Source organism: Aphelocoma coerulescens, chromosome 3 (assembly GCF_041296385.1).
Source record: "Aphelocoma coerulescens isolate FSJ_1873_10779 chromosome 3, UR_Acoe_1.0, whole genome shotgun sequence".
NCBI classification, from domain to species: Eukaryota; Metazoa; Chordata; class Aves; order Passeriformes; family Corvidae; genus Aphelocoma; species Aphelocoma coerulescens.
This window is the reverse complement of record NC_091016.1, coordinates 85,276,277-85,302,320: the sequence shown is the minus strand read 5'-3', so window position 1 is coordinate 85,302,320 and position 26,044 is coordinate 85,276,277. Positions and strand designations below refer to the sequence as shown.

Here is a 26,044-nt window from a genome sequence, read left to right as displayed (position 1 = left end):
ATCAAAAACATATAATCTGCACACAATGCAACCACTCTGTAAATATCAGGTAAGATTCCATTCCTAGATGAACAAGGTGTGGAACTGCTCTTTCTGAGGGAAAGGAAAATATACTGTGCATATCAGAATTCCCCCAATTCATTTTTTATACCAAGCCAAAAGTTCTGTGATAAAACACACCTCTTAGAAACTTTGTTCTTCTCTGTTTTGCATTATTCATTCTTTCTATGAATTTTCTATATACTCCTAAAAATACTTTATGTAGTCAAAAAACCATATTATTACTATTATATTGTTACATGAATACTAGAATAGAAAGTTTCACAATGTACTTTATGTCATACAGACAGCATTGATTCATTTTGACAGGATTAATAACCTCATCATTTGCTTTCGTTGTCCCCAATTAAGACAGGGTAATTGATATTCCCAGAGTGAATCAATGCAATACTGTGCATGGCTTCCATAAGAAATTATTTCCTTTGCTTTGTGTCAATGGAGTATAGCCATCAATCCATATTATAATAATTATGTAAAAGTTTATTTAAAGGTTTACTATCATTAAAGCTACAAAAACCTTTGCACTTATTTTATACACCTGCAACAATGAAACAAAAACATTTCTGCTACTGTGATAGCTCTGGAATCAGTGAACTCAGAAGAACTGTAGTAAAACAAATGGTATCAACTTCATTTTTCAGCATCACACCTCTTGCATAAAATAGATGCTAACATTAGAGGTCAGTTAACAGCAAGAGGTTTGTGCAAGTATAGTAAAATAAATCAGTTACTCTATTTTTAAAACCAGATTTAACATAATTTATAAGCTGTATAAAGAAAATTGATTTCTGCTGAAAAAATAATCTGAATTGTTACTAGAATAGCAATAAGGTGTAGAAAATATTAATGCATCTGTTGTGCATACATCTCTAAAGAAATGAGTTCTTACAAAATGTCTTTGATTGTGGACTCAGAACCTGCAATTTGGAAATATCAAATGTTTATAACTGTTGTGTATTAATATGATTCATCTGCTCCTTCTTTGCACACGGGTAGAACATAAGTCTAAGTTTAAAAAAAAGCCAAAACCCAACAACTCAGCTCTATTTACAGATTACTATTTCCAAAAATCTGGAAACTGAGACTTGAATTCAAGTCATACACACACAAGTGAAGGTCCAAGCCATTATACATCACTTTTAGATCTTAACTACAATGCCCCATTTGACCAGTCCGGTGATTCAGATTTTAGTTGAAAGGGATTCTCTACAGCCTAGTAGAGTACACACATAATTGAAGGACTACAAATCCACTTCGGGTTAGGTAGGAGGAATCCAGTTCTAAGACCCCAGTTCTTTTTCCAGATGTTCCCTCTGGTAGCCTATTTCTATATAATCTTCATTAAAACTACCCCCAAAAATACTATCACATTCCCCCCCCCCCATTCCACTACACTATTCATTACATAGAAATATGCCTAAATCAAGGACCTGGCTAAGAATCTCCCTTGCTATCCTCTTTGGCTGCAGAAGAGTCCTGCTGTAATTAGTTTAGAGCTTGGTTTACATCTATGTTTTAGGAAGAGCTGCTCTTTGAGAAGCCTGTCTCGCTCCCTACAGAGGCTCCAAGACCAGACCTCAACAGCACACCTCAGATGCCCAAGCAAAATAAATCCTGCCCCTAATTTCTCATCTCAAAGAGAACGACCAGTAAAACTAAAACTATAAATGCTGTTACAACTTTTGTTCACGCTATTTAAACTGCACCCAGCACGACACCAATCGTGCCAGAGACATTTTCCTGGGACTTTTGGAAGGCAGAATCACGGAGTGACAGTCAGGGTCAGTGAAAACACCGGCTGTGCAGGAAGGAGCAAGAAGTCTGGCAAGACAAGGACAGAGCCTCAGCAGCACGGACCGCCCCCGCGGTGTTGGGCAGCTCTGCAGGGTCGTGCTGCTGTCCCGCCTGCAAGGTGCACTGGTGGCTGAGGCTCCCTCTGCTCGCCCCGGGGCGGGAGCACTCCGTGTGCACTGCTCTCTGCCATTGCCACAGACGAGTCAGCTTCAGCCAAAAAGGCCTTTAAATCCGTGCAGCTCACCACTGGACAACTAAATAAATTCAGCTTGCCCCTCACTGCGTAATAGCGGTCCCATTATATGGCAGCACTATTGGTCTCATACCCTACTCGTATTCTAAATGTCATTTCAGGTTTCGGTAGCGGCAGCTCTTAGCGCGGCTCACGCCGAAAGCTAGGCTCACAGCCCGGGCCCAGCTGCCACAGCCCCGGCCCGCCCGGAGCAGCCGCTCCCGGGCCGGCGCTGCCGCATCCTGGGGCGCGGAGCACCCGCCCCCGCCCAGCCGCGCCTCCGCTGACAGCACCGGAGAGCTGCTCCCGTGCCCGCCCCGCCGGGATCCAGCTGCTGGAGCCAGGCCCGAGTGCGGAAACCGCTTTTTGTTCCTTTTTCCGTAGTCCGCTTTTGTTTCGTTTGTTTGTTTTCAGTGACCGAGCCCGCGCACGGGCGCCTCCGTGCCGCGGGGCGGCGCTGCGGATGGAGGCCGGCCCCGCTCTCTGCCCGCCGCCGCCCTGCCGGGGTTGACGTGTCGCGGCGCGATGGCGGCGGCCTGGGAGGAGATCCGGCGGCTGGCGGCCGATTTCCAGCGGGCGCAGTTCGCCGAGGTGGCCCACAGGTGAGCAGGGCGGCGCCGGCCCCGCCACCGAGGCTGCCTGCCGCTCCCCTTCCCCGCGCCGGCCTCTCCCCGCGCCTCCGGTCCGGGCACCCCGCGGGGCCCAGCCAGGTACGGCCCCTCCGCAGGTCCCTGTGTCAGTGCCGGGAACCCGCGGGCCCATCTGGGACCCCAGAGCGCGGACAGGCCCACGGAACCGACTGAGTGTGTAGTCACACCTAAGTTCGAGTTGCTCAAATCGTCACGGCACCAGAGCTCGGTTTCTCCCTTTATGTCTGCTTGACCAATTGAGGTAGTTGCCCAGAACTTGCTGTTGTTAAAAATAAATCCGAAATGCGCAAAAGTAAAATAAAAACGCACGGAAGTATCAAAGACACGGATTCTGTAAGTACAGGCGTTCCTAAATTCACCAGCAGGTGCGTTCTCACGACTGACAGGGCTGACAACTGCTCAGGAGGAGAGTAAAAGTTTTGGAGAGATGACCCGCCTCAGTGAAGCCATATGGATGATTTGGTGGGTGATAAGCAGGATACAGACATTAGTTTCTTTGTCTGAAAAAGTATGTTCGCAAAGAACCGCAAGTAATCTTCATTGTACTTCCTGTGTTTAGCATGTTTGAAACATCAATTTAAAGGTAATTTTAGCACGTACTTCCTTAGAATAACTGCTGACTCCTTCTGCTGTTGATAGATTGTCAGAACGGAACTGTATAGAAATTGTCACAAAGCTGATAGCAGAAAAGCAGCTGGAAGTAGTGCACACACTTGATGGCAAGGAGTATGTCACTCCAGCACAGATTACTAAGGAGATCCACGATGAGCTTCATGTTTGTGGTGGTAAGTGTGGCATTTTCCTTCTTCCTTTGTATTTGGAAGTTAATTTTAAAGGCTACAGAAAGAATTTGAAAGTTTTCAGTACCCTTAATCTTTCAGAAAATGCTTGCTTCCGTTTGCTTCATCTACGCAATAATTCATCTACTGCTGTTTTATTTTCACTTCAGATCTGTGTCAAGCTTTTAGGTAAGCATATCAAGATATGTTACTTGGTTTATTTTCACACATGCAGAATTTCTGACATAAAAGTTGTATAAAAGTCCTTATTAAAGAAATTTGGCATTTTAATATAGTTAAGTACCTGGCCCAGATGTTTGGCCTTGTCTTGGAATTTCAAGGTCATTTTCCTTTCACACCATTAGTAATAATAATATTTGCAAATTATCGTTGACAGGTCTTTTATTTTACCTGTGTAAAGAGCCACCTGTATTGAAAGATGTGACTTAGATAAATAAGGAAGCAAGTACTCTTCAGACAGCTTTTTGTTGATGGCTTTAATGAGCAGGCAGTGTATTGTACTTTGAGTTATACTTAAGGATGAGTTTCATAGTATCATAAGTTTAGAAAAATTAACTTCTTATTATGTTTATACAGATTAGCCATTTTCTCTCTGTTACCACAGGTATTCCTCAGTTGGTGTTATGCCATCGTGTATCATACCAGTGGGACAGCTTGAACTAAATTAAAATTTGCTGGGTTTTTTGTTAGTAGCATCATGCAAAGGTAGAAAGTTTTAACAATCTCTGGGTACTCATGGACTAGTTTAATTGGTCTACAGAAAAAGTAATTAAATATTGTGTGCACAATGAGCTGTACTATATTCTAAATCTGTTCAAATATGTTTCATGTACTAAAAGTGTATTTTAACTCTTCTTGAAGGTCGAGTTAACATTGTCGACTTACAACAGGTAACTTTTCTTTATTTTCTTCACCATTTGTATTGTGAATATGCAGTTCATTAGTTATACTCCAGCTAAGTTATTTTTTTAAAACAGAACAAATTTTATGAAGAGCTGGTAGCTCATGTCAGGGTACTGCAGATTACTTAATCCATCAGTTTATTGCTTTGTTGAAAATTCTCTGCTTAGTGATAATCTAGGACTTCTGAAATCACCATTGATATATACAGTTTTTGTTTATGAACTCTTTCTTTGTAAACCAAGGAGGGCAGACAGAAAAGAAATATGTTACCCATTTAAATTTAAAGCTGCAGGATCATGCATAATTAACTTTGCATGCTTCTTTGGATCTTCCCTCTTCCTTCATTATTCTCTTGTCTCCACTAGTCTTTGTCCTCCAGTAGTATTCCTCTGCAGCTAATTTTCCCTTCAGGCTTGAGCAAAATTACTTGGAAACAGAAAACCTTCATGAAAAGCTGTTTTCTATTTTCTGGTATTTTTTTATCACTTTCTGATTTTTTTTTATTATATAGATTTTTAACCTTGCCACAGTTGCAAAGGGAGTTTTTTTCCCTAAAGCATTGCTGCTTTATTCCAAAACACAGATAAGTGGGTGTGTGTACGCAGTAGTAGAAAAAAGTAAAAGCATCTTTCCTCAAGGTATAGGAATGTGTAAGTAATGTGTCAATGTTTGAGAATGATTTTCAATTTAAAGTTCTGATAAGAGGTGTTTTTTTTAGGTAATAAATGTGGACCTTCTACACATTGAAAACAGAGCTAATGACATAGTTAAATCTGAAAAGGGTATTCAGCTTGTTCTGGGACAGCTTATAAATGAGTGAGTACCTTCAGGAGCAATATGTATAATTCATGCTGTATTTATTTTTTAAAATGCAGACTAAATGTAGTGTCCAACCTTTGTTGCTTCTGAAGTGAAATACTTTTTTCTTGGCTGATTTGGTGGTGATCAGAGCTACTTTAGGCAAGTGAGGCCTATCTCAGCAAAAATCCAGTGAATCCATGGTGTAAAGGCCTTACTGAACATTTCTGTTCGCTGTCCTACATTAAGAGCCTTCATTTCTTACCCAATGTCTTTGTGTACAGCAGCCAGATCTCCTTTGCTCTCTGGCTTTGCTGTCTGCCTCAGCCACTGACAAACCTTTTCACCTCTTGTTCTACCTCACAAGCCTAAGATGTTTGAGCTAGTTATCTCATGGCTTTCAGCACACTAACAACCACTGGAGTAATACTCTTATGGGGTTGTCCTTTTGACTGATCGAGCTTCAGGATCTGGTCTTGTCAAAGAACATGAAGTTCCTGGCTCTCTTGAAATTCTTAAGACCTGTCTTGCTTGCTCAAGCCATTTTCTAATTTTCATTGGCATGGTGTTTTCTCTTTCTTAAAATTTTCATACAAGTAGATAAATGGCCCATCTTAGCACTAGCTACCTGGTTCACAGGCTTTTTTTAAAAAAACAACACCCATTTTCACTTACACTGTTCTCCTTTATTCATTTAAAATAACTTTCAGTTTATTTTTGCAAAGATGCAACAGAAAGAGGTATATTAAAATAGATCAGTTATTCAGTATGTCATCTTGAGGTTGACTTCAAATGTCACACTTAATGTGCTGTCTTGTCTTTTTCTTGTTTTTATGAAAGGAGTTATCTGGATCAATTAGCAGAAGAAATAAATGATAAACTACAGGAAGCTGGGCAGGTGACAATATCGGAACTCTGCAAGGCATACGACCTTCCAGGAGACTTCCTGTTACAGGTGATGAAAGCCACCAACCTGGCAAATGCAGAATTGGTTGTGACCACCTTCTTTCTTTATCTTTGCAGCATCCATGGCTGTAAGTCACTGTTTCGTACAAAATTAGTGCTAACATTAAATCTTAGTTTTCATTGTGCATCTGCAAACCATACTTCTGTTTTCTGCCAAGTTCTCTGTTGTTAGATACCCATATGTGTTATGGAAGAGGGCATGCTTAGGAAAGCTCAATTCTCTATTTACAGGCATTATCCAGGCGTTTGGGCAGAATTATTCATGGACAACTAGACCAGGAAAACCGTGGGGTGATTTTTACAGAAGCCTTTGTGTCCCGCCATCGAGCACGCATTCGTGGGCTCTTCACTGCAATTACTCGGTAAATTGCAATGGCTGCAACCGCACATTAAAATATTTTTGCTGTAGGTCTTTATGGGCCAGATTCACTTGTGATGGAAAAAGAAAAGAAAATAAAAACCTATGGATATATTCCCCTAACTGTAGTTCAGTTCCTGGGACCAATACTCAGCTATGTTAGACTTACTTGTTAGAAATGGGGACCCCCTTTTGAAATGAGAACGAGGGAAGTATAACAATATACAGTATGCAAAGTACTTTAGTGTTTTGGCTGAAGAAAATTACAATCTGTAGTTCTTTCACTTGTAGAATATCTGTCCTCTTGTCGTTCCACTGCTCCCTAGTCGGTTACTTATTGATGAGGTCGCTACATGTGATTATAGATAAGTTTTTCTTATTAAATCAATAAATTTCTGTGTCACCTTGTAGAAAAACTTAGCCGAGCAGAAGTTTTCTTACAATTAATTATCATAGCTTTGTCTTATAACTTCACAGTAATTCAAAATTAAAACTTTGTAAGCTATTTTACACATCAGTGTAGCACCTTGAGGCTAAGATACTACATAATTTTGTTAATCTAGAGTAACCTCTCTTATTTCTGAATTCTCATCACTTTCATGTCATTAATTTATATTGTTTTGTTTTTCTTTTTTTCCAAGGCCTACACCTGTAAGTAGCTTGATCACTCGGTATGGATTTCAAGAGCACTTACTTTACTGTGAGTTTCATTTAGAATATTTTGTGTGTTTGTTAGGAAATAGATTCTTCATTGCTAGAGTATGCTTTCAGAGAAAGGTTTCGATATATAGCCTTAATTCTGAAATACAGAACAATGTATTTTTCTTTAGCGTAGAAAGTATTAAACCCTTTGTGCTGTCCATAACTGAAGGGGTGTTCTCTCTATCCAAAGCAATGAAAACATTTGTTGACAAGATGCCTCTGGGGGCAGAATGATGCAAGAAGTACAGTACTTATTTATTCATCTCTTTCATTATTTGCCTTTAGCCACTAGCAGTTTTATCGGTGAAGCACACAAAAGGGAACAGATTTTATGTAGCCAAATGGCATTAACTGCTCAGGATTTTATTTACTGACTTTTTTCTGTGATAATGGAGGCAAAGCTTTTGTTATACTCTTAGTTAAATGACTTCATATGCTGAGGGATAAAACATATCCTTAAACTCTTTGTTTTTATTTTCCACAGTTCCCTTTCTAAATAGAAATGCATAAAGATTCCCTATTCAGCTGCTGAAATCTTTAAGCATTACTTGTTTGTCGCTTTGTGTGCCCTCTCCTATCTCTCTAAAATGCTGCTTCAAGCATCATTAGTCTTCTATGCTGGCTGACCAAGTGCTGCTGGTCTTTAAAATCCTTTAATAGTTTTCTATCTCTACTCATGAGCCTTAATGCTTCTCTTGTTTGATTGGGTCTTTTTGGTCTCTTCAGGGCATTGCTCACTTTAGCTCCACTGAAGTATCTCTCTGCTTACTCTCTGGTTCTCTGCCACAAGCTTAATCTAAAAATTAAAATCTTAGTACTTAAATAAAATCATATAAACACTCTGCTTCCACGTAATAAATTTAAAATTTCCACTTTTTTTTTTTTTTTAAATATGCCATCCAGGTAATCATAGCTTAAAGGGAAGGTCTGTTCAATTGCATTATAGTAATGTCTCAATACCCAGCAAATTTCAGTATTTGGTGACAGTCTATTTCAGATAAGTCCTTCAAGTACATCATCATGCTTTGATCATGTACCGTATTAATGTGAATTGAAGTTCAGCTGTTTTCCTAACACCAGTGATCATCACAATATGTATTTCTAGTACTTTCATGGGGGTCTTTAGTGAGTTTGTTCATCTTTTTCTTTAGTTTTTCTTACTGTCTCTCATTACCTCTGCAGTTTCTTAAGTTTCAAAGAGCTTTTTATCTTTTTGTTTACTGCCAGACTACATTTGATTTTATTGTGTCCATTTGCTGAGATGCCATTTCAATTTCACAAATGCTGGAAACTTGAAAAATGCCTTTTAATGATGTTACGTTTTTGCTTTTTGTGTTTTTCACTATTAGCAATGTGTTTAAAAGTGGTCTTTGTCAGTTTTCTGTCTCTTCCAGAAAAAAAATGTAAGTTCAGTGTAATATTTGTATCATTTACAAAGAGCTAATTTTTTAATCAACACTTGGGTTTAGACAGGATAAACATTATTCTTTGGTTTTGTCACATAGATGTGCTGCTATTCATCTTAAGCTTGCATAAAGTCATGATAAAAAGTAGTTTTAGAAATGAGAAACTCTTTCGCTTAAAACACTCATTACAAAGCATAATGAAATCACAGATGTTCTTCATTTCTAAGCATTATGTTACTGGTGTGGGACAGACATAGAGGGACACTTACCATCTTTGCCAGACTGACAGAGACCTAATAGGACACTACAGACTGCTTGGTCACCTTTAAAAATAAGTGTGACTTTATGGTAGTTCTACAGAGGTCCTGTTGTTTTAAAACAAAATACTGTCCAGATATAATTGTAGCAGGGTCTGTGAAATCTCTGAGAGTACCTGCTTTGCCCTGGAGTTTTAGAACTGACACTTGCTAAATACAGAATTTAATTGATACTTTCTTTTTACTTCTTTTCTTCTGACATCTTCATTCCCTAAAGACTTTGGTCCATTAATAGATTTTCAGCCAATTTTGTGGAGCTGTAGTGAAGTCTAATTCTTTTTCCTAAAAACTTTGAATAAAACAAGTTTAAATTTTAACAGAGAACCAATCTATATTTTATGACAATTGCTTAAGTGGAATTGGCACACTGACTCTATTTTCTATGGTAACTAAAATATTAGGAAGTATAAAAATCTAATTTTATTTCCAGAATTGGTCTTATAAGCTCCATTTTATTCAGTGTAACTGAACCATGGCAGAAAATGATTTCTGGCTCTTGTCTTAAATTTCATAAAGATCTATCTTGTTTAAATCAGTTTCTCTTTCTTCTGCATTTTTTCAGTGTAAGTATTGGTCAGCTTTGCTAGTGGCAGTTGTGTTCAATAGCTGCTAGCTTATAGAGGCTCATCTTCACTATGGGCATATCTGACAAAAACTATCATGATTTAATATGCACTGTTTCTTCTGGAACGGAGTTTTCAGGTAAACTTTCCTGCATAAGTGAGCTAAACCTCTGTGTGTTGTACTAATCATGTTGTAGTGTTGGCTGCTGCTCGTATTTAATGAGGAAGAGGCCTTGCTATGTGATACCATTTAATGTTTTGTTCCAGAGTAAAATCTGTCTTTTAATGAAATAGAAAAGAACATAAGCTGAGTGTAAAAATAGCCATCTGGCAAAGCTCTAGAATTCAGCAGAGTTGGCAGTTGATGTCATTGATTTTTTTAAATACATCTCTTGTATGACAAAAAGGCAGAAGCAGAACAAGGAGGCAAATCAGATGTTCCTGTGCAACTTTAATGGATTTTTAAAATCTTATTTAGCATTGAGAAGTGCTTAGTACTTTGGTACTACCAGTTACCAATATGTTCTTTGTCAGCAGTATTTGTACATTCTCAAGAGGTTATTATTGACAAATGTGTTATGCAATTTAGATAATGACTTTTCATGTAATTTTAGTGTGTTCAGATCTCTCTTTTTTCCATCTTGGTTGACATGCAAGAGGTGAATTCAAAGAGAAAATTTTTAATAAAATGCTAATATATTCTACTCTTCTGGCTAGAGAAAGATTCTTTGTCTGCATTTTTAAATTACAAGCTAAAACTAGCCAGGTGTATGTTCAATAAAAAACATTTTGATCCTGCCCTTTTGGCTCTCTCTTTGGAAACATTATTTGATTTCCAGAGCTTTCCTGAAGAAATTCTCGTAAATGTTAAAAATAATTGATAGAGCTCGGCACTGTTTCACTAGAAGCATGAATTGGTGGGAAGAAAGAAGAAACAAACCAGGGAAAATAATTACTGTCTTTTCCTTAGTGGATATACTGACTCAGGAAATGTCTCTTCATGTATTTTCCTCTTGTAGCTTTGCTAGAAGAACTTGTTAACGCTGGTCGTCTGAAAGGCACCGTGGTTGGTGGGAGACAGGATAAGGCTGTGTTTGTTCCAGACATCTATTCCAGGACACAGAACAACTGGGTGGATTCCTTTTTCAAGCAGAATGGTTACTTAGGTAATTAATCTATATTCTTACAGATAAAATAGCTTTCTAAAACTAGTTTAGGTAATTGGTCTTATCTTAATATAGTTAGTGCTTAGAGTAAAGCCTCACAAGGATAAGTGGAAATCAATACAGTGGCTGATAGTTCTTTGCTAAAAGGCCATCTTGATCATAATGATGTGTGTTACTGTATCGCAATGAGCTGTATGTATCTCAGCCGAGGGAGCCGTACTGCTAAACAGTTACTACTCCTCGAAAACGGAGTTACAAATGCTACTTTTATTACTGCTCTGAAAACATTTATTACCCTGCTCATTGCAGACTTTTCAGATCATCGTGGCTGGAGTTTCAGGCCAGGTGTCCTGGTTACAACCAGACTTTGGCTGCTAATAGTCCAAACGTGCAGTACTCAGGAAGAATTTTTTTCCAAAATAAGTGTTTGTAGAACTGGAGTGAGTAGCACTAGTGTCCTGATTTGAATCCAAACAAGTCTATCTAACTTCAAGCTGAGTGATGCTGGATCATGGTGTTTTAAAACACCACGAGCTGTGGGAAAATGTGGATCTGAATAAAGAAAGGAACGTACCCTTATGGTCCCAAGGGGTCAGTCCCTAAGTAGCAGTTACTCTTGCAGATTGGAAAGGTTTGCCATGACTTAGGTGATAGTATTAAGTGTTCCTGTAATACTGCTTGACTGATGGAGTATGTGTCAGTCGTTGAATGTTTTCCACACTAGAACGGCTAAATAGTTGAAAACAAAACACTTGGACACTGCATGTATTGCAAATATTGTTCATGCTATAGTAGAATACTTTGGAAAGGTATGACTGCAAATATAAACTTAATGGTATAAGAATCTGAAAAAAAACGGTTTTCTAAATTCAGACCAAAGTCATGTCCATGATTTAATTTTCATACTTCTATTAACAACATTTAGATGTAGCTTGTACTGAGCTAAGTTTTAGGTCAGCATTAATTTAAGGCTGCATTTACTTGTATAAAAACTATGTGTAACTCTTCATTTCCTGCTTTCAACATAAAGTCATCACATAAGATCTTGTCTGTATATGAAGGAACTAAATTTTAACAGACATCTAACTATTTTATAGAATTTGATGCATTGTATAGACTTGGCATCCCTGACCCAGCAGGCTACATTAAAAAAAGATACAAGTCCGCACAACTCTTATTTCTGCGAGCAGCTTGTGTTGGTCAAGAAATTGTGGATCAAGTTGAAGCCTCTGTGGAGGAAGCCATCAGCTCTGGAAACTGGATAGATGTAGCAGTAAGCAATCCTTTCAGTTGTTGCTGGATTTATTTATTTTTTCTTATTTTTGTGTCAAATGATACTTTATTGAAACTACACACATGTGTAATGTGTTTTGTCTGTAGCTGTTGAGCTTCAGTTTGAAGAAGTTGCCATGCATTTGCCCAGAGGTAACACATATTTCTAGAGCAATGTTGATTTGCAATGCTAGAGTATTTAAAACAGTGTGTACTCTTAAATTACTACCTTAATTTGAAAAGTGCAGTGTTTTCTAAATAGTTATCAGGTGTCAAATGGCACATCTGTATTCTGTTTATCCACATACAAGATTATTGTATGTTGATTTTCTTTACCCTAGACTCTTCTGCCCAGCTCATTGTCAGTGGAAGATGTTGGGATTTTGCTTCAGCAAGTGATGAGATCTTTAAACAAAAGCTCTTCAGGTTTAGTCTTTAGTGACACCATTGCAGTCAGTGAGAAATTTCTAAGCACCTGTGCTGACCTCTTTTCTGATCTGATGCAACAGAAAGCTGAAAAGGTACAGTAGGTTTTTTATTGGTCGAGATGCAGTGCACGTTGAGTGTTGGGGTAAAGCTGATGTGACTTTCTAGTCGTTGTTACCACTTCTGTACATCTCATCTGAAATTCAACTGGAGAAAAAGCAAAACAAATTAACAACAGGTTTCTATATTTAATGGATGTGATTTAATGTACATTCTGGTGCACTCAGGAAGCGCAGTCACACTAACAATTTTTCTCTTCATGTGTTGCACTTGGAAAACACATTGATTGATTAGTGTGCTTGAAAATGAAATGGCTTAAAATGTTTCTGTATGTTTCTTCCATTGCTATGTGTGTCTTTTTGCTGTGAAGTGCATGTTCTTCATTTTAGGAAATCAAAAACAACCCTGTTAATTTAATCACTGAAGAAGATTTAAAACAGGCTTCTTGTTTAGAGAACTCATATGCTAATAAAAAAGACAAAAAGGATGAACGAAGAAAGAAAGCAACAGGTAAAACATCAATATATAGCTTAAGCAAAAAAAAAACAACAAACTTGTTTTGTCTTGGACATACTGAATATAAAGTTAGTATATTTTGTAATCTATCAAATGCTTCCAGTCCATTGCTTAAGATACTTAAGAAATAATCCAACCACTTACCTTTATACTGTGGGTGTGCATACATCTCAGCTATGGCCACGAGAACTAATTTCAGACTTAGAAATGCAGAGGTAGTACCATAAATGTCTCTTGAGTTACTTCAACACAAGGTAACTGTTTTTAGAAGCAAGGAATCCTGTGTCCATATTTTATACAGTATGATCACATAAGACTGAATAAAACCAGTATGACCTCAGGGACCTCTGTGCCATGTTTTATTACACAGTATAGATAACACTTTTAGTCTCCAATTTTCAGGGATCCAGGAAAATTAATATATTTCTTACTATTAGTCTTGAGATGTTGAGTTCAAAATAACTTTGTCTAAATTGAGAATGATTTTTTGAGGTTTTTTTTGAAGAATACTTGACATCTTTTCTGAGAAAACCATGCCATAGAATTTTCTGTTGTTTGCACATGTAACAGTTACTTGGAGATTAAGTCACCCCAAAACAACAGTTTACTTTGAGGTATATCCTGGATTAAATTAATCTCAAACCTTACTCCACTTGTATGGTGACTGTTTGGAATAGATTTCAATTGAAGGAAGAATAAAAATTTGGGGGTTTAACCCTTTGAAATCCTTCTGACTTTTAAAACAGTATTCAGTCTGAAGACTGCATTTTGAGTCCCAAAAACTTTATGTTGCTCTTGTGTTTCTACAACACAGCTGAGAAATCTGTGTTGTACTCACGTGCAGCATGTTACTGTGCTACTGAAAGTAAGAGAATCAGAGCACGGATGCATCTGACTTAATTCAATATACTCATCTGCAAAATAGAACATTCTACTCTTACAAAAAAAGCATGAGTAGGCCTGAGTTGACATGGAAATTAAATTTATTCTTGCCAGAAGAGATGGCAGATTTTTCTAGGCCATAGCTGAGGTAGAGAAACTTGAACTTTAATTGAACTGTCAGAATGACTTCAGTTTCCAGCCCTCTGAGGAGTGAGACTCTACTGAGCCTGTACTACGTGTCTAGACAAATTCCTATCCACAGGTAACATACTAACACCATCAGCAAGCACTACCCTGAAATGTTTTATTATGGACTGTAAATGTACATTACCTAAAAACACCCCAACATAACAGGTTTATGTAACTGTAGTGCAGTCACATTTCAAATAAGCTTGTGAAAAGCCCCAATTTTGCAGTTAGCTTTATAAGTAGTAGCATCTTGTCTTTGTATTTCCTTTTCTTAAACAATAGTAGTTACATAATGTATTTACTTGAAATCTTGGACCATATTTAAATGGAAAAATGCCTACTTTCTCAAGGCACAGTGTATGTAAGGCACCGTGGTGTTTAAATTTCTTCCAAGTGAAAAAATAACAGAAGAGGCTATGGAAAAGGGAACAATGACCAGAACAGCTTGCCTTGTGGAGAGGGACTGTATAGCAAATTGAGATTCTGTCTGCAGTTGAATGCATTGATTGCAGGACTTCTGAACAAAGTAATTTGTTATGTGTGTCAGAACTGGAACATCCCGTTGCTCTCTAGTCATCTAGGAAAAGTCAAAAAAGATTGCATGCTCTAGTTAATTGAGTGTGTGCTTCCAAGAATATTTTGGATAAATGCTTATAGTGTAGGATTCTTTCTCTGAAAATTAACAAAGTTACATTGTCTAAAATATTTTTGACAAGCTCAGTTATCTAGCATCATTGAATAAAAATGCTAAATGCTTACTAAGATGTTATTTTCAGCCAACAGAAAATCCCCCATTACATTATGAACTCTGATACCTCATTTGTTTTTAGCTGAAGAAAGACACTGGTCTTCTTTTTTTTTTTTTAATTACATGTGCATTTGATATTAGTGGCCATGTTTATTAATGACATTAGCTTAAACAAAGCTTTGCCTCAGTTCCTTTTTTTTCTTAAGAATGAAATTTAAAGCCCTAAGATTCTGGAATATGTTTTCTAGGTTGTATTTAGAATCAGGTTGTGGTTTTCAGTCCAGCATTAACAAGTAACACAGATAAATTACCATGGTATTGTAAACTTTTTAAGTGCTACAGCTTTCCTGTGTACTAAGCAAGTAATTCCCCACCAGAGGGCAGTGGAAGCGTGAGAGGAGGAGGCGGTGGGAATGCCAGAGAAATAAAGATTAAGAAAACCAAGAAGAAAGGCAGAAAGGATGCTGACAGCGATGAAGAGTCACAAGGGACTGCCGCAGGTTTGTCATTTTATTTTAGGCACTATCTATTCATATCTATTCAACATGGTTTTACTAATTGCTTTTTTTCTACACATCTGTTCTTCCCCTACTGTTTAGGTAAGGTCAGGTAAAATGTCAAACAAGATAGGAATACTGTTTAGTTAAAATTGTGTCAATGGATATGATGTTGCTATTTAAATGAGATGGATATTACATGTTCACTGAAAAGTAAAGCTTAGTCTTTAAAAAAGAAATTTAAGTCAAGGAAATAATACTATTTTATATTTATTCTTTTATTTTATGTAGGAAATGCCTTAGACTTTGGGGTGAATGTTACGCTTGATTTTGTAACACCTGCTGCATAGTGTATGATAAATGAATGGTCTAAATTAACAAATCATATTGATCAAACAGTTTTTCTTCATAGGGATAAAATATTCAGTCAAAACTAATGTTCTGATAGTTTTAATATCACTTCTTATTGGTCCCTGTTTCTCTACCTTCACTATTACAAGAAGGAGCATGAATGGCTTGCTAAGAAGCAAAAGCCAATGTTGTTAGATTCAGAGCAAACAGCAGTTGCGAATGAAGCCATTGTGTTCTTTCATTCAATGGAGAACCAGAAATGTGTGCTTCCATTTATACATAGTGTCCAGACTTTCAATACTGACTGAAAAATACTTTTAAACATATTTGAAGTGTGAAGTACAGTATAGTAATTTTGTTTGATACTGCTCTCAGAGTACTGTAATTCACATATAAATGGAATTATTTTTCAGCACTGCTCAGTTACTGCGTAAAACAGTGTTCAATCACTTTTTTTTCATGTAGGCTTTTATTTTACCCTTATTGCCACTTGTATTGCTGTATTATAATAAATAGCTATAACCACAATCTCAAGGTAAAATCAGATGAAACCATTCAAATGTAAACAAGATCCTTTTTAAAACCTGATTTGACCTCCCTTTTCACTTGTTTATAATAACCCGGTATGTTCATTACTACTGTGGCACAACGAGGAACATCATTGGTGTCCGTACATTCAGTTACTTTATGTGCAGAATAAACCTGTTTTAAGGTGCATCTGGAACATGTCCTTTTCTGCTTCTCTGTCATCATTCTGATCTCATTCTTATATGTAAAAACTAAATTCTACAGCACTGGGGAAAACTTCATGTTTTGCGCAAAACCGAAATACAGATGCACTAAATCATATGCATATAAGTTGATTTTATTACTGGAACACCTTGTCTGGTTTAATTTATCATGTTTCAGATTTTATACTGTAACCTCAAGTTTAGGACGCTGTGTTACATGATTGTGTGCCTTACTAAATGGAGTTTAAAAAAACAAAAACACCAACCTTGTGAAATCCTTCAAGTAGGAACACTCTATATTCAGTTTTAAAATCTATTTGGTCTTAGTGACATTATGTTTTCTGAACTACTGGGCCAAGCAGTCTGAAGAAAACTCTCACCAAAAATGCATATCCTCATACACTACTTAAGTTGTCTATTACAGAAACTACTAAGTGATCAAAAGAGAAATGTTGTCAGTTTTTCATATGTGTAAAATTCAACTGTCATGTATAATCATCCCTTTTTTTTCACTGTTGATAATGTATTCCTTCTGTGGTGTTTGGACTTTGACGTTTTCTAGTGTTCATGCCACAGAGTAATTGCAGCAGTACTTAATGGAATGTTTTCTCAGTGAGTGTTGTTCATGGCCGCTACAGGTAGGAATAAGAAGCCGGAGTTCCCTTTCATGTCACAAGAGGAAATTGAGGATGTCTTAAAGACCCGCATGCAGGATTGCCCTGAAGAGCTTATTACAGAAATTGCTGAACATCTAAGAAGGTAATTTCAGTAATTTCGCTGGACTTAGAAAATCTGTGAATCACTTCAGTTGAACCTATGCTTCAGTCTGTTTTCTTGATTAGAAAGAAGTGCTTGTTGATAGAGTGAACCACAATATTCTTTTTCTGTACAGCTCCATGTTACACCTGTCTTACATATTAGAAAGCTGTGCTGACAGAGTAGTGTGCTTCTGTTTACCATGGTCCTTATTTTCAGCTTCATGGGTGTATTTTCACTCCCTTACACTGATTCATGCTGGGGTTTCACCAGTCTCATCTTCTGGACAGCCTTTGGTGTATGTTCATGTTTCCTGGTGTCTGTGTCTCTGCTGGTACCCATGAGAACTGGGTAGTAAGTTATGTCAGCAAACTGAGCTATGCAAAGATGAGTAACTTCTTTTAAAAGATGTTCCATACCAGAGAGGATGTGAATATGTATGTTCAGAGCAACAGGAACATAATAAGACTGCAATAGCCAAGCTCGAATAAACTTGGAGTGCAATAATTAACTGCATCTTTAGAAATTTGTCCAGAGACCCCTGAAAGTTTGTGAATAGTATTGCTTCTGGAAATCCTTTTATCTTTCACCTTGTTCCCACTGAGGATGTTATACACGTACTATAACATTAGTACATCTGCCATTAAGCAAATTTTAATTTCCTTGTGGGTTTTTTTTTTTCTGATTCCCATTATTTGCTTTTTGTTTATCTTGCCATTCTATAACATTCATGTCCCAGTCATTTACTACGTAATGAGGTAGTTTTCTCTATTGTTGATATATTTGGATAAACCTTGTTCAGTTTCCACTTTGCTCAATGTTTTCTCCTTTCTTCTTTCCTGTTCTAAGACCTTTGACAAAAACTTACCAGGAAGTTGTGCGTTCTGTTTTTACGTCTTCAACATCTTCCTCTGGAGCTAACAGAAGACAGGCTATGAAGGACTTGCAGGAGGAATTCTCAAATTTGTACAACAACATTCGGTTATTTGAAAAGGGAGCAAAGTATTTCACAGGTACAGAATATATACTTTGAAAAATAAATATGCTCCTTCAAGGGTGTTAAATTTATTCCAGAATCTACATTAAAGATTAGACAGGAGCAAGAGTTTAAAAAGGAAAATCTAAAAAGAAAAAACTTGTGATGGGTTTACTATGCCTAACACTGCCCTTATGCTGAAGTCCATTACTTTGCACAGTTATTGAAATACATTTGCTTTATTTCATATCCATATTCTGTTATATCTTATGTCAAGGTAACTCTATTCTTGTCTTTCTTTCCCAACTATTTGCACTCCTTCCAATTTTTCACTGTCTAGGTGAAAAAAAAAAAAGAAAAAATTAGTAAGATCACTTTATTCTGTCAGCTGTGCCACTAATGAAAGAATTGAATATCACTTGTTTCTAAGAAGCTGCTGTTTAAACCTCATAGGTTTGATGCTGAACATAGCTGCTGCTTGAGGAGAGTCTGTGAGAAAGTTGTAGATTAGTTTTGCGGGGGTTACTTTGCAAGGCATGACAGAAAAGTTAGCATTAGGAAAATACTGTAGACATTTCCAAGATTCTCCTGTATTCAGCTTTCTTTTAGAATTTTCCCTGTGTAAAACTTCTAGCAGAAGGAAACGCTAGCAAAACAACCTGATACTCCTATATTTTGGAATATATGGAATTATTTCCCATTAGCCTTTGTTCTTGGACATGTATTCTGTAGCCTCTTTTTTTTTTAAATTCCAGTATTTCAGTCTTAAAGTCACATGCCTGTTCTTCTGTTTAACTGCTTGTCCTGCAGAATTTTCCTTTGCATACTTTTGACTTGATCAATAGCAGTGGTTCAGGAGGATTGACTGTGCAAGGGCTAGTTAGTTTACTTATACAGATACACCCTTGAAATACTAGCAACGCATTAAAGTGTTCTTACAGAATGGAAAGCTCACATTTTTCACTGAAGAATGTTCCACAAGAATGTTACAGCAAACAAGGGATGTTAGCTTCATGTATCCAGATAACTTTCTCATCCTACTCATGGTTAATGGAGTCTCCAGTTTAGAAAGTGCGATGATAATATCATAGGAATCAGGTAACTGTAATAAGTTGCTTTAATCACTTACTTCTTTTAACAGATGATACTCAGACTAACCTTGCCAAACATTTGTTGAAGACCCTGTGTACAGACATTACAAATCTGGTTTTCAACTTCCTGGCATCTGAGTCAATGATGACAACAGAAAATTACTCTACAATCACAAGTGAGGTACAGATATAACAGTTCCTTTCTAACAGTCTCAAGTAGATCAGTAATGTTTGTGCAGTAAGTAATTGCTTCAGTTGAAATATGACTAATCTGAAAAGATAATTAATATTACAGATTATTTCTATTCTTGTCCCATACAGGGCAGAATCAAGATTTTAGGTAAACTGCCAGAAGATACCAAAGGTCCTTTAACTAAACTGCATACCTCTCTGAATGGCAAGGTAAAGTGAATCCAAGTTCAGATTTTCTGTTCTGCTGATACAATTCTAATAAATAGCTGGCACACATAGTGTAGTACATTAACTGCTGCTGCCATGAAGAATGAAGGTAAAAGAATCTTTTGAATTTGTGTAAGGCAGTGAGAGAGAGTGTGTTTTCATATCTGTGAATTTTCAGAGATGAAAAGCTGATCTTGCATTTTGATACTGATAGTCACCTCTGGCTCTTTGCTGCCTGATGGAATCCAGTGTGCCTTTCATGGGCAGGTGAGAAGAGTGCAAACTGAAGGAGAACCTCCAGTGTAAAGTGGTTGATGTTTCTTGTATTTTTTTTTCCAAAGTTCTTGATTGTTCTCTTGATTGTATTTCTTAACTAGTAAAATTACGGATATTTTGAAAAAAACTAAACGTTCAGATTATGGCAGTGGAGACACAAGGAGAGTTATTTATTAATTCTTTCACGAAAAAAGCAATAGTGAGGTGTTTCTTGATAAAAAATGTATCTGTAAATAATTCTAGAACATGTATTCATTTTTTAATTTCATTTCCAAGACAAATGAATTACAGTTTGAGTTAGTATTTAAGTATATGAACTGTTGTAAGATGAACAAAGGTAATTTCTACTAAATACATGTTACTTTCTCTTTTTTCTACAGTTTATTTCAAGTGTATTCACAGTCATCTTTTGTGTGATTAATTGTGAACAGTAGTTAAACTTTTTATAATCTGCTAACAGAGGTTAAATATTTATATTGTTTTTAATAGAGTATAGAGGAATTTCTTTCGTGCCTTGATTCTGCAGTGGATATTTGTGGTATTATGGTGAAAAAAGGAGACAAAAAGAAGGAAAGGTACTTTAATTTTATTTATTCTATGAAATGTAGATTTATTGCTAAATCTGAATGGTTAGTATGGGAGCAGTCACACTGACTGTAAGTAAGAGGCAGTCCTTCCTTCCGAACTCCTTACTGAAAAATAGAAAGTCAAGCAGTCCTGAATCCATGGGAGAAGGAAGAGAGGAGAATTCACATTTAGCTAATTTTCTTGACTCACTACTTTCTGCAGTATAGTGTATAAATTCTCTAGGGGTCTTTCAAAATCTGAGTTATGCCAGTGATAGCACTTTTTAATTAATATTCTTGAATTTCATATAAATAAATGGTCTGTTAGAGGAGAAAATTAAAATTAATTGATGTTAGATAAGTTTTTAGCATCTGTGGTCAACTACTATATCATAGAATGATATTTTTGTTTAATATCTTCTTGTTGCTTAGGCAAGTCCTGTTCCAGCATAGACAAGCTCTGATGGAACAGCTCAAAGTCACAGAAGATCCAGCTCTGGTTCTGCACCTGACATCAGTATTGTTATTTCAGTTTTCAACTCACTGTATGCTTCATGCACCAGGAAGATCAGTACCACAGATCATTAATTTCCTAAGTGGCAAGATCCCAGAGGTATCCTTTTCTAGCTTTTTAAGGGGAAATTACCTTTTTATTATGACAGAACATGAAAGTTTTGCCTTAAACTATTTCTGTTGCATAAACCTGACACTGTTGGGTTTCATATCTAAATATTACTTTATGTACAGAATATACAATTCCTCTGTTCTGTATTGTATGTCAAATCTATCATTTCAGGGATCTGTCACCAAAATTTCTTTTATAAAATTAAAAATGAATCTGTTACTAGTCCTTTGCCTTTATCAATGGAGACAGCCCTGTCTTGGGGGATGTTACAATTCTTACAACTGAACGTTTTTACAGTCTCTTTCCTCTGAGCTAGAGCATGGTTGCTTTTTAAACTTTTCTAATGCAGCTTTAAAGAAAGATGTACCTCTTCAAGAGCAAATACACTGAAATTCTGTATTTTATACTGCCAGAACTAGTGCAGTTTACTAACTGCATTGTTTTTATGCTTCAGTGGTTAATTGTCCTGTTTTTCAGCATGGGTGCACATTCAGTTTTCTGCTGCTTCAACTATCTCTCAGAATTTAGGTTGTCAAATACTTTGTTGGAAATATATTTCTGTATCACTAACTCTCTTTATCCAAGAATGGGAGAATGCTTTTTAAAAAATTAAATCTTTAATTATAGGTCTGTCTACCTTCTCTGTAACATTGACATCCCCTGGTTTTGTTCCCATTTTTTGCTCTCAGGATCAGCATTTGCTGTTAGTCAAATACCACGGATTAGTGGTGAAACAGCTGATGAGCCAGACTAAGAAAACTGAACACGGAGACAGTGACACAAAAGATAACATGGAAGAGGAGGAAGGAGCAGAAAGCATTCGAAAAGAGCTCCAGGAAATCACTACCTCTATCAAAGATCTTGTTCTCAGACCCAGGAAATTTTCTGGAACAGAGGAATAAAACTATTATTCAGCACATCCAACTCCATGATAGTCAGATTTTATTTTCTTTTATGCTGAAAAAAAGGGACAACAGAAAATCCTTGACAAACTTTAAAATTTGGCTTGTAGTAATTTGCAAATCACAGCCAGGGAACACAGTTGCTGGGTGATGGTGGCAAATGGAGTTTTGTTACTACTACAGTGTACTTTTAACACACATTAATGTAGATGTGGCAGAACATAGTTGTGGACACTTTGGTTATGAAACCAGTGGTTTTTAATTGGCATCTTCATATGAGGCCTCAAGAAATTACTCTTCAAATAACAGTGTATTTTATTCCACACACACACAGGCTGATAGTTTTACTTCCCTGATTTGGATTTGTAGTGAGGTAGGGATTGCGTATAGGTGTCTATAAGCCTGTCTATCTTAATTTCAAATACTGATTTTTAAACATACTCTGATGCCTAATAACATACCAGCAAAGGCCATCTTACTCTGGTATCATTAGTGGATGTTTTCAGTTTCTGTTCACTAGACTGCAGTAGTAAAACCATTTTGAGTACAAGTGGATGTTGATAACCTTTAAGGGAAGTGACCCACTACTAATGTGAGTTTCAAAATGTACTGAAAGTTCATGAACATCAGCACACTCATACTACTGATGGATTCTGCTAATGTCTGAAATATCTGTCAGTTTAAAACTTGTAGTTCAGACAGAGGAGGTGACACTTTTGCATTGGCATTTTGGGAGCAGATAAATACTGTTACACTTGCCATATTGTACATGCCAGGTGTTCATTCAGCGGACTTCTTGAGTGCTTAGTCCAGTTCCCATAGAGGATAGAAGCATTTGTTTACACTGTCAGCTCTTGAGAGAACTTACAGTGTTCTTTATCCTGAGTTTCTTGAAAAGAATTTAGTTCATGATCTCTCTACATAAACTTCATAGACAGAAATGTTGCTTCCCTCAAGTTTTTTGCCAGCGTTATTTTTACATGAGCAGTACTATATGTCTTCAGAAAAGTGCAAAAATGTGAAAAATGGAATTTGGCCACTATTAATGGCATAATTCTTGTATGGCAAATATACTACTTACTTATTTTTAAGAGAAGATAATTTTCAAACTGGAAATATATAAGTTCTATTACTTCAGTAGTACCCATTGATTTCATGTGTGTAATTTCAGGGGTTTGCATAACATCAAGGTTGAGTAATGAAATAGTGTTCTTTTCACGAAAAATGTCATTCACCCATTCTTGCCAAAATTGATACTGAAAGATAGCAAATTCTATGCAAATTCTGCTCCATTCAAATATTTCTGTTTTGCAACAATTCACGTATCCTGTGAGCTTAATCATAAACATAGCCAAGCCTGAAATTGCAACAAGTGAAAGTTGAAGAGGCCAGGTATGGAACCCCAGTAACGGAGTAACAAATGTTAAGGTAATTTTGATGATGTAAACAATAGAATTTTACACACATTTAAAAGGCAATAATGCCAATGCTGATCTTTTATCAGCCATAAGGCAAAACAATTCGGAGTTGCAAGGCAGAAGCAAAGGTAGTTGTTTCTCTTTCCTTGGCTGGAGGTTATAACAGCTGACAGTAAAAGACAGTGAGGAATAAAAGATGGAAAATATTCAGGTTGTTGAACTTTGTTGAAGAAATAGTTCGTATACAGGGAATAGGGTTGATTTTGTGTTATTTAGCCAGGATAATTAATAAGTTCCTATAATGAATGTAAACAATTTTATATGATACTGAGCTATTTTGTAAATAATATGCCATATGAAATTCTTTATGCAAATAAGAAATTATTTTAATAACATTAAATGATGAAGTATTTAAAGAGCATTCTGTTGACTTCACCAGTGTTTGATCATCTTGCAACTTGCAGCTTTCAAACAGCAATTGGTAATACACACTGTTAGACTTAACACACCATTCTGAGTGTCCCTGTATTTTTGTTTGATACAGTTTTATGGTGTTATAATTATGAACTTACTACAGAATTTATCATGTGTTCAGCTTGCTATATTACAGCCTATTTTATAAGAAGGATTAAAAAAATAGATTCCTTGAAGTAGATACAGTGGAAGCACTGCAGTTCAGAGATACCTTCTGGCTACTAACAGAATTCAAGGAGAAGTGGTTGGAAAAACTCTCCCAGGTATTTTTTGTTGATTTGGAAATTCAGTCTTTAGTTTATGATACAGAAGTGTATCTTTCAAAAGAGAAAGAAAAGGAATTTTGCTAATTGACAGGTTTTTTCCTCTCCCTAGGAGGAATGTATGTGGGAGGAAGCATAATCTTGTCTTACAAATCAGAGGTGCAGTTCACAAATCAAAAATGCCCTTTGGAATATCTAGGGAAATGAAAGGCACTACAAAGTATACAAATGAACACTTTTACTCTGGTTTCAAGTGTTCATTGTTACCCTCATGGCCTTCACTTATGGTGTCTAAACACCACCATTTTATTTCAACTCATAAACTGACATGTATAGATGCATGTATGTATCTATACACGAGCACTGACAAATGTTCTTTTCATAACCTTGTTTGCTGCTGCTCTCAGATGGGAATGGGTGCATTAGCCATAGGTAGAGTAATACCTGTCTCAGCAACAGCCTTGCCTTCCCTTCATTTTAAGTGGCAAAAGATGACTTTTGTAGTTGGTTATTTGCAGATCTGCTGGAAATAAGCAAATTATTGCTCTGTTAGAACTTTGAACTCTTGTTTCACAGCTGCTTAGAAAAATTTGGCACAGGTTTCTAAATAATATCACTGGGTTTTGTTGTCTGCACGAATCCAAGAGCTTGTTCAGATAAAACTATAGTAGTTCTGTTCTCTCTGTAGGCTCACGAGTAAGGCTACTCAAGCAGGGGTTGTTCCTTGAATGTTTTTCCTAGTAAGTAACAGTAGGCCAAGAAAATGGAAAATTCTACAAATCTGGGTAGATTGGGGTTTCTTGTTTAAGAGGAAGTTTAGTACCCTTAGAGTTGACAGAAGAGTGACTGTAGTGGGTCAGACTGAAGGTCAGTGTAGCCCAGTATTGTGTCTCCAGCAGAGGCCAAAAGTGGACGCTTAGAGAGGAATATAAGAACAAGGCATGTAGTATTTCTCCTTTGAGTGCTTTCTGAGCCTCCAAATCCATGCTGCCCAAACTTTTTGAACAACAATTGTACTTTATTATAGATACTCTCTCCTAGCCCAAATAACAGAACAGATTCAGTAAATGCCAAATGTATTTTGTCAGGAAAACAAGTACTTTCTTTAGGAATTGCTAAGGAATGCCATCTCTTTGAGGTTTTGTTTTTTAAAAAATGAATATTCTAAATTGGAAAGAGTAACTTGAGTAGTTTAAAGAGAACCACCATTTGTTTGATGAATTTCCCAAACCCTCAACATGAAGAGGAAGGTAGGTCAAGACAGGTCATATCGGGGGACAGCTAAAATAAAGCTTCCTGCTTTATGTTTCAGGAAGTTCTGGAAGAAATGCGAGAGCTGCAAGATACATCATCAAACTGATTGAAGAAACAACAGAACTTTTGTTGACCTCCTCATTTGTACTTAATTTGTACTTGTTGGGAAAAACCCTGATTCTGTTTTATATGCTTCTCTGGGCCTGTCTTCTGCTGATGCAGAATTATCCCTGTCTACTGCTGAGATAAATTTGAGTCTTTGAAGCATAAGGAAAGTGATGTGCTGTAGGACGTGTCTGAACTTCTCATCCTTCATGGAAAGAACATATTGTATTCGAAGTATTTCTAAGTGTCATTAGCTCTTTCAACAGATCTGCTTGGGAAATACTTCTGTCTTGATCTGATTTATGAACTTGAAAATGTACTTGGTTAAGAACTATGCTATCCGTTTTCTCTTTTTGGAAGTAAAGACAAGAGAAAACTATTCTCTATTCTCGTTCTAGACTCAAATTCACACCTAACTTATGCTCTCTCTCCTCAATCTGCTAAAATCACAGGCTTGAAATGAAAGGTGCTTGGTATAAATAAAGCTTATAACACAAATAAAAATAGGAGGGAAAAGATCGATCTTGTTTAAGTAATGATTAAGTGTCTGGA

At 36.8% G+C, this 26,044-nt stretch overlaps 1 protein-coding gene across 3 annotated transcripts; it reads left to right on the top strand.

Annotated features, from left to right (window-relative positions):
• Nucleotides 1-2,592: 2,592 nt before the first annotated feature.
• Nucleotides 2,593-25,530, top strand: UFL1 (UFM1 specific ligase 1). Of its 3 annotated transcripts, XM_069011121.1 has the most exons (20): nt 2,593-2,688; nt 3,376-3,521; nt 4,398-4,426; nt 5,158-5,255; nt 6,078-6,192; nt 6,435-6,565; nt 7,203-7,261; nt 10,569-10,715; nt 11,813-11,988; nt 12,329-12,508; nt 12,863-12,983; nt 15,186-15,308; nt 17,026-17,146; nt 17,993-18,156; nt 19,261-19,391; nt 19,532-19,612; nt 20,375-20,460; nt 20,884-21,064; nt 21,766-24,133; nt 25,446-25,530. In XM_069011121.1, the coding sequence occupies exons 1-19, from the start codon at nt 2,612-2,614 to the stop codon at nt 21,976-21,978; spliced, it is 2,379 nt and encodes a 792-aa protein (XP_068867222.1). In that variant the 5' UTR covers nt 2,593-2,611; the 3' UTR covers nt 21,979-24,133; nt 25,446-25,530. The 3 variants fall into 3 exon arrangements, with proteins under 3 accessions (XP_068867222.1, XP_068867223.1, XP_068867224.1); XM_069011122.1 differs by lacking the exons at nt 2,593-2,688; nt 25,446-25,530 and adding an exon at nt 3,686-3,704 and having other exon boundaries at nt 3,474-3,521; nt 21,766-23,777; XM_069011123.1 differs by lacking the exons at nt 2,593-2,688; nt 3,376-3,521; nt 4,398-4,426; nt 5,158-5,255; nt 25,446-25,530 and having other exon boundaries at nt 6,186-6,271; nt 21,766-23,770.
• Nucleotides 25,531-26,044: the final 514 nt, after the last annotated feature.

Bases quoted from the DNA above. Each gene is read 5' to 3' on its own strand.
- UFL1 (XM_069011121.1), top strand. From the start codon at position 2,612: ATGGCGGCGGCCTGGGAGGAGATCCGGCGGCTGGCGGCCGATTTCCAG. The intron at 10,716-11,812 runs GTAATTAATCTA...ACTATTTTATAG, and splicing joins CAAGCAGAATGGTTACTTAG to AATTTGATGCATTGTATAGA. The intron at 18,157-19,260 runs GTACAGAATATA...TTCTTTTAACAG, and splicing joins GGGAGCAAAGTATTTCACAG to ATGATACTCAGACTAACCTT.